General features: G+C 30.0%; 1 protein-coding gene across 1 annotated transcript in view; it reads left to right on the top strand.

Moving 5' to 3' along the window:
* The window catches only part of LOC118191706 (speckle targeted PIP5K1A-regulated poly(A) polymerase-like), a 74222-nt gene that overhangs the window by 45986 nt on the left and 12113 nt on the right, over positions 1-16123 (top strand). Inside the window, exon 6 of the mRNA XM_035362543.2 lies at positions 7283-7372. Coding sequence (XP_035218434.1) covers positions 7283-7372 — 90 coding nt within the window. The remainder of the gene's footprint in view (positions 1-7282; positions 7373-16123) is intronic.

The following is a 16123-nucleotide window of genomic DNA, read 5'->3' as shown; positions in this document are numbered from 1 at the left end:
AATTTCATTTGAAAAAGCTTTAGCTGGCAGAGATGCTGAAGCTGCTGATCTGTTTGCAGATGAATTCATTGAACTTTGAAACGTTATCTTCAGGACAAATTTACAACACTGATGTAACTGCTCTTTTTTGGCAATATGTACTGTGAAATACCTTGGTAACCTGTGAAATACCTTGTGAAATACCTTGGTACAGAAAAGGCTCCAACTGTTGTCAAAGATTTCAAAGCTTGACTAACAATTTTAGCCGGTGCAAATGTTTCAGGAATGCACAAGTGTAATCGGAAAAAATATACGACTTCGAGCATTTAAATGAATAAAGTTTTTTCCATTATATATCATGCAAATAAAAGAGCACGGATGACACAAGCATTAATGTACGATTGGTTTGAAAATCATTTCATACCTGAGGCTCAGTAAAATTTGAATTTGATTGATTTACCTGATGGATTGTAGATAACTGTTTGCTCATGTTTCACTTAAAGTTTTAATAAAAGATAAATTAGTTAAAATTTCCTTCAAAGTTTCTTTGATACTCAGCATGCCTAGGCGTTGTACGGACTGTATTGCATCGTCTGGGAGACATACAATGTATTAACAATCATACCAACCATATAATATTGGTTTTTTCTAAATAGGTTTTTTTTTGTAATTTGCTCCAGGGAGAAAAAATCACTAATTTTTTTTAATAATATCAAACATATACCATCTTTTTTTGCTCTTTACCTTTTGTTTAATAAATAAGTCAAATTTGTTTTGCTTCTAACTCTTTCTTTGCCTGATATTGCATTATCCTTAATTTATGGACATGAGTGTACTTCCCCTTTCCAGCATGCTGATTGGTTCACGATGGTAATCATCATCACCAGCATGCTTTAGTGGTATCATGGTAGCACGCTCGGTGCATATTAGACAGGTTGTCCTGGCGAGGGCATTGTGCATTTTTAACATATCCTGCTTCAAAGTAACCTAATGACTCTACAGTGTGACCTAAACTTAATAAATAAATAAAATAAAATATAGTGGACAATTATTTGTCAACACCAGGATTTGGCAGTTGGGTCCTCTAACCTCAGTTGCCCTTTAAAAGGGGGAGTATATAAAGTATGTTCTCCTTCCAGCATGCCTTCGTGGTGTAACAGTAGCACATTTGTCATGTATTCAAGAGGTCCAAGCTCAGGTCTTGGTGAAAGCTTTGTTCATTTTTCATGTTTTCTACTTCAAAAATTCTGTACAAATTTAAACATAAAAATTTGTATTTCTTCCTTATTATTTAAATTTATTTAAGCACTCTAAACTTTTATGTTAACTACAAAATTTGGAATTCCTCAGGTTATAAAAAATATCTTTTCTTAATATAACACCAGGGCTGTGGAGTTGGTAGGAAAGTAAGCTTGAACTTTCGATTATGTCAAATAGAAATTTCCGATATATATTTACTAATATGTAAAGGATCTACAAAGCGAAAGTATGTTTCAGAGTCCATTAAACAAAAAGTGGAATTGCTGCAAAAAATGGATAAAGGCATATCCTTTGTTTATCTAAACTTTAACGTTTGTTTATCTAAACTTTGTTTATCTTTAACGCCGCGGCGCGCAATGAATTGTAAGTTGATCTGTCAGCACTATCCTTATCTTCAGGGCAGATGTTTTTATTTTATTTGGCTTATAATTGCTTACTAAATGTAGTATTTCATCTCAATTTACTCCGTCTTTGATATGATTTAAATCAAATGCCTCGTCATTATAATTCGCTTCCGATAGTGAAGAAAGAGACAGAGGTTATTGAAAACGAAAAAATTTCGATTGACAAATTAGTCGGTATTCTCGACACAGCAATTATAGGACTTGAACAGCGGAACTTTGTAACTGACCAAGAAATTATGTCTGTTTATAGAATTAAAGAGAATGTATTATCACATAAAAAACGAGGCAACTTAAACAACTTACATTGAAAAAAATGTTTAATAAAGTAAACAAATAAATACTAAGCTTTTTTTTTTTTTTTTGTAAATTTTGATACACTTTAGATCATAATTGTTCTTTATTTCGTAAATTACGGTTTCATATTTTTAATTTTATAATTTCTGCATGCCATTTTACCAGATTTAAACTGATGATCTATAATCCGGAAAAATCGATAATCCGGAATCGCCGAAGTCCCGACGATTCCGGATTAACGACTTTTGACTGTATAACTTGCCTTAATAAGAAAAGCAAAAAATTGATGCAGGGTTCGTAGCGGTCCTTATAAGTGCTTATAAGTCCTTATATTTGAAAATAAGATATGAAGGCCCTTATAGGTGCTTACTTTTTTTTTAAAGCTCTTATTTTTTTGTTTTTAGTGCTTTTTTTTTTGCTTTTAGTGCTTTTTTTTAAAGGAACGCGCAATTTTTCCCTGTACCAAAGCCGAAACTAAATAAACAACTTTTCTTCCTAATAAAAAATGGAATGTCGGATGGTGAATCATACTCCCGGAAATAGCTTTTCCCCCTTTCTCTGCATTAACATAACCTTTGGTGTACGCGGAGAGTACAGACAGGTGCCCATCGTTCTGTTGGTCAAAGAATTGCAAAAGCAGTAGAAAATTCTGGTACATTCGGCATTCTTTTCCTCCCACCCAAATACTACACACGTTTGAATTTCTATCAAGATCTTAATAATTTGCATTCTCGTTCCACTTGGTCAGTTCATATTCGTGTTTATTATGATCGTTATGCCTATATTATGAGCATATGTATGAATGTTTATAATAACATAGTTGCAGTAACTGCTGAAGTATTGTAAACTTCCAAAAATGGTTGTGTTTTAACACAGATTAGCTTTCTAATTAATAATATTCGGAATGGCTTAAATAAAGGGAAAGTAATCGAATAGTCAAAATAATTCCATTTTTTTGGCCAATACATTATACAGTACGAAGGTTGGGAGGTTCTTCCATTTCTCCGCAAAATCTCGTTCAGTTCGCTGCAAAACAAGCAACGGACCTTTTTTTTTTTTTTTTTTTTTTTTTGTGTGTGTGTGTGTGACTTTCCAATATTGAATTGGACTAAAACACCCCAGATTGGTAAGTCTCTTTCTTTTCCTTTATTTAGTTCTTTATTCTCCCAATACCGGCAGCTGTTGAATCCGATTGCGTAATATCATGTAGGGAAGAATTACGGTGCACGTATTGCGCAATAACGTTTGCGATATTTTGCAGAGGTAATTAATTTTGATGTTGGTTTATTTTAGGAACACTTAAAAGAGTTTTACTGTGCTTGCTAAGCAGAATATTTTTCTGTTCCGTTGGTTTGTTTTTATATGATGCACATATCGAAATGTCAAAAGCATTACGGCTACAGTCTATCCTCCCTCCACTCCTCTTTTTCAAGTTACGCTCGACTGTCTGAATATTCGCCAATTTTCAAGTATGCGAGTAGTTAAGCTTTTACTGCTAAAGGATGACTGCATGAAGCAAATTTCTGTCTTCTGATTTCAGAAATGTTCCTGTGTTTTACTTAAATTACTTGGCTTGCAATATCTGTTAAGGGAAAACTGATATATGATGAAAATTTAGAAAATGTTCAGAATTTAGATTTAAATTAGTTAAATAATAATATGAGTGGAAAAATAAATTGTATTTATTATTAAGTTCCAAGCGAATAGAATAAATATGTCTTATTATTTTTTATTTCTTCTATTTTGAACTGAAATTTCATCATTAAATCTTGTAATATAGTTTAGTTCTGCATAGTTTTTTTTCTCTCACTGTAAACTAGTTCTGTAAATTGAACTGTTATTTAAAATTTTAAAAAAAGTAATTATTTTCCATGGTTGAGGTAATGCTTATTCTCTCTTAATAAATACTGCATTTCTCATATTTTAAATTACAAGTCTAATTTTTGAAGTTATGCAGTTGTGTATAATGTAATTAGACAGGTGTTTATTTTTTTTCTTAAAATGTGCTTGAAAATTGCTTATAGGTGCTTATTTTTTTAACTAAAATGTGGCTATGAACCCTGTGATGTAATTACATTCAACATTATTAGGAGAGCGTTGCGGACGCGCGCGCGCGCTAACTAAATGGTTGCGTCTCGCTAAATATAGTGAGGAATACTAGAAGCAAGCATATTAAAAGAAAATGAGACAACAAAAAAAAAAAAAAAAAAAAAAAAAAAACCTTCTAAATTGAAAAGCTAAAAAAACTTTAAAAACTATAAAAATAATAAATACGTTTTAAAAACCTAGGTTGCTGACTGGCTGCAAAAAAATTAAAATGCCTTAATCATTTCTGTTGTATATTCTCGACGTATATTAATTTGCATTATTTCATTGGTCCAATGTTAATTTGTATTATTTCATTGGTCCAAGGTTAATTTGTATTGGGTGTTAGGAAAGAGTTAAAATTTACAATGCTTCTCCATTTATTTCGTAAGAGGCGTTGGTATAAAAACAAGGCGCCTTTATACTATCGTTCTGCTTTTCATTTGAATATTCCTGCCAGGAGAGAGGACAACAGAGGGACTCTAGGCAAAGAGGTTGAAGGGAAAGATATATAGATTCTTTGCTCTAGGCATCACTTACAGGGACGAAAAACAAAGGCATTTACGGAGTACCTTAGTAATAAAATTACATGTTGGGTTGGCAGAGGGACAGGGTCCTTTGACTTTTTCAGTGACGCCTGGAGTCCTTCTATTGTCCTCTCCCTGAACTTATCTTTAGAGTCATGTTCGGCTGTACTTAGCTTACTTTTAAAACTGTTTGCTCCATTAAAAGGTTTCGAGTAATTAATTATAAATATTCTTAAAAGATGTTAATGTTGCATCAAAATTTGACAACATTCCAAATACAATTCAACGCCATTCTTGAATTTGCTGCCCTCAGAAGTTGCCACCCAGGGCACAGACCCCGGCTTGCCCCCCCCAGATCCGGGGCTGAATTCACTGGATGATAATATTAATCCTGAAATACACCCATTATGTTTATGTTAATCATAATTCCATCACAGAAAAAAAAGATCGAGAAATTGTATAAAGGGCATGAAAAATTGTATTATATAAAAATCATTTTTCACGGGAATCATGCAGTGTTTTGATATAGAAGAAAGCTATTTTGTCTACATACTCATAACTTTTTTGAAAGGTGAGGACTTATTTAACAAGCAGATTTGGTTTTTCAATATCGCTAAGTTGTAGAAAACAAAATGAATAAATGGTTAGTCATAGTTATAAATAGCAATAGTAGGATATAATTTATCCAACTAGATGAATTTTCGTCTCTTTCAGGTTTTAATTTGTGACAACCAAGTGAAAACTTAAAAACATAACCATCATAAACATAAACTTAAAAGCATTTAAAGTCATAAGCAGGTATGCGATCTGTATGATGGTATAACAAGAGTAATTGAGGACAAGGTGTTTTCAAACTAGGATATAATACATTAAAATTGAGATGAATCTCAATTTTAATGATTGATGCTGATTATCAAAACTATACTGACAATATTGGTTGGCATAATAATTAGTGAATAAAACTACAAGTGGGTAAATTGAACTGTTGTGAATAAATTACACAATTTTATCTTTAAAGCATTTTTATGTGATGTTCTGTCAGTCATCCCAGATTTTAATAGTTATAGCAGTTGCCTAATGGTATCTAGTCTCATTCCTATTTATTGACATGACATGTCGGACATTTCTAACATCACTTGTCACTTGACTGGAAGATATCCTCAGGAAACCTAAATTCTGAGTATGCTTTTGAAGAATGTTCAAGTTTTCTTGCTGAGCAAAATTTCTAGATCTCTTTTTTTTTTTTCCCCATCAGTGTTACCTTTAAGTTACAACCTATTATATATATATATTATTGGTTCAACCCATTTGTTTTTCCATCAAAAGAGAATTAAGTATGAGCAGCAACCACATTTTTATTTTTAAACTCGGAAGGGGGGGGAACTAAGATTTTAATTTAATTAATTATTTTATTTTTAGTTTAGATATTTTTTTTTTAGTTCAACGGTTGTCCCAAAGAGCTCTTTTAAAAGACTAATATGGGAATGTCATACATCTTCTGTCTCTTTAAAAAGTGAAAAAATATGTAATATAATTCTGTAAAAGTATTTAAGATTTTTAATTATATATTTCAGGAATTAAATGCATTTTCATTTAAATCAATTAGATTAAAAGGTTAAAAATAATATCCTTAAGAATTGTATCTGTTGATTTTAGGTAGCTTAATTTGTAAATTAATAGCAGGGAGATTAAATTTGAGAGATGAATATATTACATTTTGCTGAATTGCAACAAACTCGAATGAAAAGTGAAACAACACAAAATCATATTTTGAGACTAAGAGCCCTTTTGAGCTTTAAAGAAAAAGGTCTGTAAGAGGTTAAGAATTAATCCATCATAAAGATTGGTGTTTTTTATGCTGAGGGACTATTGTGAAAATTTTCTACCTTCGTAAATGCTGACTAGACTGCATAAATGCATTTTCATGAAGCACAGTTATGTATCATTCTACTAGGGAACTTCTTTTCAGCCATCTGATAGTTAATGGAAATATATAATTATTGTGTGCTCTTGAACATTTCAGAATGCTTGACTGTATAGTTGTTATATAGTTGACTATATAGTCTGTATATCTGAAATTATTTTCAGAGTAATTTATCTAAATTAGACTGTAAATGCAATGTTACTCTTTTTATCTTAATTATCAAATGATACTTTTATATTTTTCTATTGTTTAAGTTATATTTTAGTAAATTGTTTTTAAAACTTTCTACTGCATTGTGTATTTCAAATGATACATGCATGAACTTATTTTCATTATGAATTTGTTAACAATTGAGATCTTTTTCAGCCAACTTATATATATCAATATAAAGCATATTTTTTGAAAAATTTTGAAGCTATATTTAGCACCTTTAAAATGCATAAGCATATTTATAAATTTTTAGCTGAAAGTTATTATTTACTGTTACTTTGTATGGCATTTGATTATGATTAGTTTTAAACAAAATACTGAAATTAAATGTAAGGTTTAAAAGTAAAATGATCTTATATCTGTAACAGAAGTGAGTATTTAATTTCAACCAGTTAAACCATCTGTGTACTGTTTTTCTTTTATCACTCAGAAGTATTTAAAACTAAATAATTCAAGTTTGATATTAATAATTTAATAACTAAATAATCGTATATTAATCTGAGCATGTCTATGTGGATAATGATGCTGTTCAATAGATGTTGATTAATATGATTTACTGGTACTGTACTGTCTGTTTACCTAATTTTTTATTATTTTAGAATACTTAAGGTCTGGTGATATGGATAATGATGAAATTCTGCATCAAGATCTAAAAAATTTTGAGAGAACAAAAAATACTCAGTCAGTTGGTATGTAGAAACAAATAATTTTGTATTCATACAAACTGTATGGGAAAAAGTAATCCCTGAAGTTTTATAAACTATAATTTACAATATTGATTATTTATTATAGTTTAATTAATATACTTAAACAAAACTTAATATTTATAGTTATATATATATATATATATAATTATAAATTTTAAGTTTATTAACTAAATTATATGTATATAGTTTAATTAATAAACTTAAAAGAATAAATATAGTTAATAGTTTAATTAATTTAACTGTATATATATATTTAATTGTATGTATTTGTATAAATGCTCATTAGTTAGCTTAGAAACAGGTTATGATTTCTAACATTTCTCAGCACCAATCTGCTATTGAAATGTCAAGAGAAATGTCTAACCCCTTTGTTTTTTTATGAAACTTTGATTTTTAAATTTTTTAAGTTTGTTTATCATTTATTCAGTTCCCTTGAATGGTTTTAATCACTTTTATTTTTTAATATTGTTTCCTGCTTATATGGAATATGATTTTAAAATGTTCACTATTTTTTATATATATATAAGATAAAAGATATGTAAAGCAAACTTCTAATTTTAATTGGGAGTAGTCCGTTCAGCAAGTAAGATTTCAGTTGAAATCAGTACTTTTGGTGGGACCATAACCCAAGCATTACTGAATTCATTGCACTTTTCTGCTTTGCTTGCTCTGAGCTAAGGTGTTAGTCTTTCCTCTGCATTTGACTTAGAATATAGAAATCATACAAAAATGCATTGAAGAATGGGTGCAGATTGCGCTCATAATGCTGTGTCAAACAGAATGTTCTAAAGAACTGTTTTGTCCAGAAATAAAGTGTGTTGAATAGTTACAAAGGCTGTGTCTGACTGCAACTATGCGATTGTGCATTCTATGCACCAGCATTATCTACAACTATCAGTCATTAAAATTATTTGTATAACATACATGCATATATATATTACATATTTATAAGACAAACACTGCCATCTGTATTTATACAAAACATCTCTGTTTTGTGCTCTGTATTCTTTCTTTGTATTGTTTACTTTTGAGAGCCAAAATTTTTAAAGATTATTATTAGAATTATAAATATTTATTGGTTTGTATAGTTTTCATAGAATAAGCTGTTTTGGCAACTGTATATCTGCAGCAGTTATGTCAGCATTTGCTGTGTCATGAGATATAATTTTGCAAATTATTTTAGTATAATATTATATCTTTGTAAGCACACTGCAACAGGATTAAAATTTCTATGCCCAATATGCCTTAAATTGAAATATTTGCCTATCAAAAGAAAATTTTGAGTTCTGGTTCCTGCAGATTAATGATTCACAGCATTTCTGATGTTAAATATAGATTCAAATATAAAAATGATTTTTATGCTCAAATTTACATGAAGCTGTTCATTTCAGAATATACATAAACTTTGTAAATGAACTTTAAACACTATTTATTTTCACTTTGAGTTTGTCCAACTGCTGAGATCTTTGTATTGAGTCAAATTCTATTTAGTATATTTAAATAATTTATGTACCTTTAAAAATGCTAACTATTTAAATACATTTCAAATCAAAGAAAATGTATTTGAGACCCAAATTTATTTAAATATTTATTTAGCACATTGCTGTCAATTTATCCAATGGTTTTCCTGATTTCTTACTCTAAGAATTATTTTTTATACTGTTTGGTTTTGCAGTATTTTTATTTTTAAGTTCATGCCAAAGTAAATTATATGTTAGTGATTAATTACAATTTAAAAAAGAGACTTTTTGTTTTAGTTTATTGGACTTTTAAAAAACTTTAATTAATAATTTTAATAAATTTTTATTTGACATTTTCTTTTGAATTATTTCAAGAATTTATAATCATCAAGATATAATCCAGAAGTGTGGCTCTGCTGAAAATTCTTCAGCTGCTCTTTGAAAGAGACTAAGCAATTTTCAACAATTACATTTTTTTTATTACACTGTTTTATTGAACTGTTTTATTTTTGTTTCAGTTTGAATGCTTGTACTAGACTGTTAACCCTCCCTTTTATTTAATTATTTTTTCAATAATTTATAAACTTTAAATTTATGAAATTTCTAAATATATGTATGTATGTATTTCATAATTACAAAAAATTTATTACTTATGAATTTCAGGTTATTTTTGGGAAATTTTTGTGAAAAATTGGTTTTAAATTTGTACTTTATGTCTTTATTGATATGTATGTATGTATACGTACATTGCTGGACAAATGGTCCAGCCCTCTTAATGTTATGCTGCATTGCAATTGCATAATAAAATATTGTTGCCACACTGTTTGGACATTACAATAAAGGACATCTATTGTTCGGGAAAATACAAAAGGTTTTGAAATATACAACAACAACAACAAAAAAAAAAAAAAAAAAAGTGTTCTCTTCATGCTGTGCACAGAGAAACAGAAAAATGCACATGAATAATAGCAGGCATCTTTGAGAAAGATGTCAATATGGGATATGTCCACTGTGGAAGGCAATGCAACTTTTCACACATTGTGTAATGCTTTGTACAACATTATACAGCAGCGCTTAAGGCCCTCTTCTTTGTCAGTGCAGAGGTAAGGATGTTTTTATTTGTTGGAGGATATTTTTAACTAGCAAGTCATGTTCCCAGAGCATCCTAAACATTTTATTATCATGTTAAGATCTGCAGAACATGCTTGTCATACGAGATGCTGAATAACCTTGCTGTCTGGACAATCCTGAACACAAGTGTTCAATGGCATAGTGCATTATCATCCATAAAAAGAAATTTATCACAAAAAGCACCATGGAAAAGGCAAATATGAGACAGCAGAACTTCATCAATGTATTGTTGGCTGGTCATAGTCCCAGTTGCAATCACATGTAGGGGCATGAATCTATTGGTCATGATGCCAGCCCAAACCACAATATATCTTAGATATCAGTTCCTTTCCAGGATATTTCCTGGATGATAAGTAGTACCACTCTCACACCAGATCAGTTGGCATCTACAATTTGATGATAGGCTGAACCTACTCTCATCTGAGAATATTATGCAAGCCCACATTCACCACTTGCCGAGATGTGGTGTGCTGGTTTCTTTTTTGCTGATAGAGCAATATACTTGCAAGCATTATATATTTAACATGACTTATCCTGTGATGCTGGCTATATGTTTCAATTGTTTTAAATGCTTTCCATTGTACAGAATGAAGTAAGCCCAATACCTGTGCTTCCAAGTACACATATTAAGTATCACTGGGCCTTGCTAAGTTTTCACTCTGGCTGGAATTTCGAGGGAGCTGTGAAACAAGGTTGTGGGTGAACTTTGTGGCAACAACTCTTATTTTTCGATCTTTCCAATGATTTCATCATGCATAAAATCATTTAAGTCAGCAATTTTCAACTTTTTGACTAACTTGTACCATCTAAACCAAAATTGAAAAACTTTAGTACCACCACTACATATTATAATGATTGTCTTTCATGTTTCTTAATAGAAATATTAATATATATATATTGCCATTAGCACAACCTATTGTTTTTTCTATCAAATATGCATACATACAAAAAATATTAGATTAAAAATTGGTTACCATTTTAATAATCAAAATTTAAATTATAATACTTTAATTCTAAAATTTAGTTTGAAATTTGGGCCTGTTTAAGAGAGATTCAATTTCTTTATGTCTGGTTTTATTTCACTTAGTTTTAATCATAAATTAGGATTCATGTCTAATTTTCTTCTGTATTTAATTTTCAAATATAACATAGAAGAAAATCCTTGTTCACACAAATATGTTGTGCAAAAAGGCAATAAAAATTTAATAGCTTTATTTGAAATGCATTGGCTTTTTTTTTTTTTTTTTTTCTTTTTGGCTAGCCAAAACAAGTGTCTTGTTTTTGAAATCTTCAGTTAGAGTTTAATCACAGGAAACTTCTATCAATTGTTCTTTTTCTTCACCAGATAAAATATCAGGTACATTTGAATAAACTGGAGAATCTAATCCAATTTTCTTTTACATAATCCTTGAAAAAATGCATATTGAAGTTACATGTTACAATGAAGATTCATGATTTTTAATGTAGGATGCTAATTCTTCTTTTATTTTAAAATTATTTTTGATTAAAAACTTTCTAAAAGTGGTAAAAAGCTTAAAATAAAATTATCCAATTCTTTGATTATTACCTCGAGATTTTTTATCATTGTGTTTATTTTATCTTAAATGGTAAAAATATTAACACTTTGTTCTTGTAATTTTAAATTTAATTCATTTAACTTTCCAAAAGTATCAGCTAAATATGCTAAACACGTGAGCCATAACTCGCTAAATAAACATTTTTGCAACTCAAATTTTGAATCACAGAGGAAAATTTGAATTTCCGATAGAAGTTCAAAAAGATGATTCAAAACACTGTCTTTTGATAACCACCTTACTTCGGAATGTAACAAAAGCGTTTCATGTTCGCCCGTCTGTTGGTATAAAATCGTAAATACTTTTAATTTAAAGCTAAACTTTTAATAAAATTAATAATTTTCACTACTTGATTCAAAACTATTTTCAGGGTTTTGAGGATTGTTTTGGCTACTTAATTTAGTTTTAAGTGAAACTTTCTTTATCTGTGAAATAAAACTGGAATGTTTACCCATTAAAGCCTGAGCTACATCACTGCAGTTATTTCAAGGAATATCATTCTCAGACATAAAATTTTCAAGTAGTTTGAAAATTTTCAGTTGCTCTATCATGAAGAGATTCAGAAAATAAATACTCGTAGGGCCATTGGCTGCCCATGTACTTTCCTAGTATTGCCGCCCCCAAATTAAAAAAAAAAAAAAAAGCTTAATGTTTAGTAAAATTTTTATTTCATACTCACTAAATACTTACATATGACAAATGCTTACAATGAATTAAAAATATTTAGTCATGGTATCACGAGAGTCTGGTCGCCCGTGTACTTTTACGTGCTTCACTGCGTTAGGAACGGTCCTGACAATTCGTTTATCTTCTTCGAAATGTATGTAAACTAATAATTGAACAATGTTTGTTATATCAATACTTTCATCCAATTGCAATGCGAAATATTCACTGTGTTTTATTTTTTGAATAAGTGTCTCTTTTATGGAATTTTCCATTTTATGAATTTGTCGACTTACTGTATCATTTGATAATGGAATGATTTTATAGTTCATTAGCCGTTTTTCCATTGAATAATGTTAAAACAATATCTTTAGTTGTTGGTAATACAGTCAAAAGTCGTTAATCCGGACTCTTCGGGACTTCGGCGATTCCGGATTATCGATTTTTTCGGATTATAGATCATCAGTTTAAATCTGGTAAGATGGCATGCAAAAATTACAAAATTAAAAATATGAAACCGTAATTTATGAAATAAAGAACAATTATGATCTAAAGGGTATCAAAATTTACAAAAAGAAAAAGCTTAATATTTATTTGTTTGCTTTATTAAACATTTCCTTCAATGTAAGTTGCTTCGTTTCATGTGATAATACTTTCTCTTTAATTTTATTAAACAGACATAATTTCTTGTTTAGTTACAAAGTTCTGCTGTTCAAGTCCTATAATTGCTGTGTTGAGAATACCGACTAATTTGTCAATCGAAATGTTTTTGTTTTCAATAACCTCTGGGTCACTTTCTTCACTATCGGAAGCAAATTATAATGACGAGGAACTTGATTTAAATCATATCAAAGACCGAGATGAAATACTACACTTAGTACGGAATTATAAACCAAATAAAATAAAAACATCTGCCCTGAAGATAAGGATAGTGCTGACAGATCAACTTCCAATCCGCGGCCTGAAATTGATAAACAGATTTCGGATTTCAAAACATACTTTCGCTTTGTAGATACAAATTACATATTAGTAAATATATATCGGAAATTCTATTTGACATAATCTTTCTAATCTATCATAATCTAATAATGACATTTCTGCCCCCCCCCTCTGCCGCAGAGCAGCGTGAAATTGATAAACAGATTTCGGATTTCAAAACATACTTTCGCTTTGTAGTAAATATATATCGGAAATTCTATTTGACATGATCGAAAGTTCAAGCTTACTTTTATAAAATTGCTCTAACAGTGCAAAAAATAATAAGCCGGATCCAATTCAAAGATTAAGGAACAACGCAGTCAGCAACATTAACTGAATTAGATAACTTTAGCTTAGCGTATAACTCCGTTACACATTAAACGCGCATGCGCACAAACATATTCGCAGCCGTAAGGGTCTTACGCGCTCTCGTAAATGCCTGTGCGCATGCGTGAACGCGACGCATGCGCAGAAAGTTTGTAGCTTTGGGGTCCGGATTATAGATCATTCCGGATTATGGGTGTCCGCATTAATGACTTTTGACTGTATAAGGTTTTCTCCAATAGTGTGAGCCTGTCCAATCTTGGCAATTTGTAGGCCTACTAGGTTCCATAGCCTTTTCACTTGAAGTAATAAAAACTTTCATTATTTTTGAACTCTGCTAATTTCTTCTTAAAATACTCTTCAGATTTATCTCTTAAATTCAAGATGCCTTTTAAGAAACGATGATTTCATACATTGATTGGATAACAGTTCACCGCAAACAACACATTGAAGTTGAAGGTACATTGCGAAAAAAAAAGAGGGGGGGGACAGTTTTATATCTCCTGTTCTACTGGGTCGATTGACAAAATTCAAATTGTGTTTTTCATGTCTCGAAAGCGCGACTTAGGATATATATTAGATTTATTTATAGCACTATTCTAACATAAATATTTTTACACAAAATCGGACTTTTTCTAAAATAACATATAATTTTTTTTTTTACATATTTCGATTCTACGACTCAAATTATGACTAAATATTAAATTTTGTTAAATTTGGTGCAAAATTTACGGAGAAATTTATAAATTTATATTGGTACTTTTTTTCAGTTTGTGCCAAGAATAGTTCACTTGGTGAACCTCTTAATATATGGCAACCTATCTTCCTTTCCCTTTTAACACTGTGTGAGAGGGGGAAAAAAGTCACATCATTCTTTCTTTCAAATAATGTTCTTTACATTATATTTTTAATTATAATTTTATTATTTTAAGTAATTTTTTCTTTTTAGAATCTCATTTTAATTTTTTAAGTTGCATGGTTTCTTTCAAATAACTGTTTTAAAAATTTCTATTTACTCATTCGAACTGCATAGTTTAAGTAAAGGTGCATATTTTTTTTCAAATAGTTTTCTTTATACTATATTTTTTAGTCATATTTTAGGTAATTTTTAAATTTTTAGACTTTTATTTTAATTGTTTGTGTTGCATTGCCTCTTCAGATAATTGTTTTAAAATTTTCTGTTCATTCATTCGAACTGTGCATTTTAAACTATTTATTAGTATAAATTTTCCACAATTTGATTTTATTTATTTGAATTGTGTTTCATTCGAAAGAATACTTTGTGACCCAGATTACGATGAGTCTGAAAACTGCATATATTAAAAGAGAAAATACAGTAAGGCACAGTTAACACGCCTTTCAATATTCCGTTCAGAAAAGATATATAAATAAAAGAGATGCATATCCGACATTTTAATGTAGGATGACTTGCATACATTGCTTTAAACAGTTTTTTCATTGTTACACAATTTTATCATCCTACATTTAACGTCTTAAAATGTTATTCATATTTTAGTCAAATATTTTATTTCTAAAATCGCAAGAATCAAATATCATAAAATTAAAAGATTTTAAATTATAAAAAAATACTAAATTTTATGCAAAAATTTATTGTTTTCTTCTTAATGGCTTATTCTTTTTCTTTAGGCATTCTGAAAGTATATTAAAAAGCATCCAACTCTTCTAAATGGTAATTCTGACATTAATTTTAAATAAATTTATCGCCTTCCATTTCAAAAGGGCCCACAAACGGCCAAGAGGTAAAGTCGCTGAACACTGGTAGTTCACTCCAGGGTTCGAATCCCAGCGAACGGACTGGTTGCATGGGCGTTTTCATGGTTTTTCTCATGTGTGATGTATACATGAGCTGGTTTTTCTTAGAAAGTTCTTCACAAATGCATCCCTCCTTTTAAGCAGATAGCCCTGCTTTGTCGTAATTTAATAATCCAGTTCAATCCATTTCATCAGTATTTGGTCAGAGCATTTATCAGTCTTTAGAGGCTAATCATTTTGAAGGCATAAAATGAAAGGAAAGACAGGTTTCATCAAGAGGGAAAACGTCTTTAGATGATATCCATATACGTCACTGAATAAATTCCTGAACATTCAAATAATTCGGCTGAGAAATCATGGGATGCTCCATTTATAATATGATATTCTATGATATTATAAGTTCTGTGACAAAATTTAAATCTATACAACCATATAGTTGAAAACCAGTCACTCTTCACATTAATCTGAAATGATATTGTTTATGTCTTTTCCGTTAGCACAAACTCAGTTGCTGCTATTTGATGGTGTACTCGTCCACGTGTTTTCTCTTTGAACAATCAACATCCTTGAAGTAGATTCCCCTTTAAAGTTTTGCTTTCCCCCAATTTCCTTCCACATTTGTTTTCAGTACTGACAAACGAAAATTAAGATTTTTCGATTGTTACACTTCCGTAAATTTTGCATTCTTGTCAAATTTTGAATGAATATCAATATCGTCAAATGTGTTTCAGCTGAAGACAGCTTTTCATTTTCTAGGTGGTTTAACTATAAAAAGTTTAAAGCAAAGTCCAAAGTATAAATATTTGAGTTAAAAGATTTTTGTTAAATGA

This window comes from Stegodyphus dumicola, chromosome 10 (assembly GCF_044657685.1).
Source record: "Stegodyphus dumicola isolate Sdum_Otavi_A_Nest chromosome 10, ASM4465768v1".
Lineage (NCBI taxonomy): Eukaryota > Metazoa > Arthropoda > Arachnida > Araneae > Eresidae > Stegodyphus > Stegodyphus dumicola.
The sequence above is the reverse complement of the archived record's forward strand: the minus strand, read 5'-3'. Positions and strand labels throughout refer to the sequence as shown.